This window comes from Cupressus sempervirens, chromosome 3 (assembly GCF_028749045.1).
Source record: "Cupressus sempervirens isolate cs-2001-9-10 chromosome 3, ASM2874904v1, whole genome shotgun sequence".
Taxonomy (NCBI): Eukaryota; Viridiplantae; Streptophyta; class Pinopsida; order Cupressales; family Cupressaceae; genus Cupressus; species Cupressus sempervirens.
In genome coordinates, this window is record NC_143120.1 from 569,178,621 (window position 1) to 569,180,972 (window position 2,352).

Below are 2,352 nucleotides of genomic sequence, written 5' to 3' on the forward strand. Positions count from 1 at the left end.
TACACATTTGAAGACCTTAAATCTTTGAAGAATATATAGGGCTTTTTAACCAAATTAGATTTTTATTTCCGTTTAATTATAATTTGGGATATACCTCCACAATTGTTGCTCATTTTTAAGCCCAAGTAATTCTTTATCATGCTTAGCTTGTACCTCCACAATTGTTGCTTCCAATTTTGTCTTGGAAGCATCCCACAAGCTCCTATCTTGTAATTTTGTGATCACATCATTGAATTTTTCCAAGTTATTTTGTAGCTCATTCTTTTCCTATCCTAATTGAGTGCACAATTTCCCAAGATTCTCACTTAATTGTTTTGTTTGATCAAGCTTATTTTTAAGCTCAAGGAATTCCTTGATTGCATTATTACTTTCTTTCAACCTATTTTCCAACACATTTTTTTCTTGTACCAGTTGATTGAACAATATTTGAACAAGATAATATCTAAGATTCATAGCATATGTGATTTAGGCTAGTAAATATTGTTATGTGAATAAATGAAAGTTGTAGAATGCAATTTATGTTTATTTTCAGTGTCATCTTTATGGATGAAAGCCATGATTGGAGGCTTTTTTTTATTTGGTTGAAGACCAATAGGAAGAATGATGTAGAACAATAATGAATGACCTTGAAATATAACAGTAATGGTGTAGAATAGTATTACGATCTGTTGAAATTAATTCACAAATGAAAATCTTGTCTTCCTTAAAGAATTGAAGGTTATTTTTGATGGATCATAATGTTGATTATATTAGCATCTATGTTTTCATATATATTATGCAGTATGCTATGATATATATCTATGTTTAGTATGTCTATACAAGTCCATGTGATTAATGCTTGCCCTACATTTTATATATTTATATATTATTATGTGAGTACACCAAACATTTAATCCATTATGTAGGTAGGTTATTTGATGGATTATTTGATGGATCCTATTGATGATATAGAAATCCAAGGAGCCATTGTTAAGAAGATCAAGGTCATGCGCCTACTCACTGTTTTGTTTTCCACCCTTACCGCATTCATAGTAGCATCTTTTGAAGAAGCTAGAAGTTAGAGATGTAAGGGAATAAGACCTTTACGTCCTTTTCATAAGTGCATTATCCATTCAAATAATAGTGATTGCCATGACCAAATACGCATGAGTAGAGTAGCCTTCTTTGGCTTGGCCACAATTCTAAGGCAAAAAGGGAGAATTCAAGATACACCAAATTTAACATTAGAAGAACAACTTGTTATGTTCCTCCATACCATTGGCCACAATCTAAGGAATCGTAAGATTGGTCATAACTTTAGTCATTCTGGGGAGACAGTGAGTCGACACTTCCACAAGGTCTTGAAGGCTATCTTAGGGTTGCATAACGAGTACCTTTTACCCCCTGTTGCAACCACTCCTCCAAAAATAGCTGGGAAGGACAGTTTTCATCCGTTCTTCAAGGTAAATATATTAGTGCCATGTATTTCATCAATACAAACTTAAATATATTAATATGTATTTGATAAGAATATTGCGTATTATAGGATTGTATTGGTGCAATTGATGGAACCCATATGCCAGTTACGATTGATGTGGACGTCCAAGCCAAATATTGAGATAAAAAAGCTGATTTGTCACAGAATGTTTTGGGTGTTTGTTCATTTGACCATAAGTTTTTGTACATTCTTGCTAGTTGGGAAGGGTCTATTGCAGATAGTCGAATGCTTGCTTCAGCTCTCTCCAAAGCAGATCCCCTTGTGGTTCCCCCTGGTATATTAATTCATATTTTTATATGGTTATAGTTTAATTATATTAAATGAAAACCTTATGCTATATGTTGACTATAACTTTATTTGTATTTGCGTAGGAAAATTCTATTTGGTTGATGCTAGGTATCCAAATGTACCTAGATTCCTTGCTCCGTATTGGTGTAAGCCTTACCACCTAAAAGAGTTTTGTAGAGTAAACCCCATTAGCAATCCTCAAGAGTTATTTAACCATCGACACTCCTCTCTTAGGAATGTGATAGAGTGTACATCTGGTATCTTCAAGCAACACTTCCCTATCCTGAAGCATGCGACATCATATAATATCATGACCCAAACAAGGATTGTTTTAGCATGTGGCATATTACACAACTTCATTACGATGGAGGATGGTATTCCATCAGAAGTGGAAATTGAAGAGGATGATGATGATCATGTTGGGATTAATGTGCCAGTTCTTGAGACTTATGGGATAAAGCAGCAAGATAGAGATGACTAGGGGAAATTTTGAGATGAAATAGCCCAAAGGATGTGGGAAGACTACAACTCTTGAACTTAGTTGTTATAGAAAACATGAACATTTATTTGCACTTTTTGTACTTAAT

General features: G+C 33.8%; 1 protein-coding gene across 1 annotated transcript; it reads left to right on the forward strand.

The window, feature by feature from the left end:
• The first annotated feature begins 1,145 nt into the window (after positions 1–1,145).
• On the forward strand, positions 1,146–1,597 carry LOC149567698 (uncharacterized). The gene is made up of 2 exons (XM_089816660.1): positions 1,146–1,442; positions 1,526–1,597. The coding sequence occupies exons 1-2, from the start codon at positions 1,146–1,148 to the stop codon at positions 1,595–1,597; spliced, it is 369 nt and encodes a 122-aa protein (XP_089672786.1).
• The last annotated feature ends 755 nt before the right edge of the window (positions 1,598–2,352 follow it).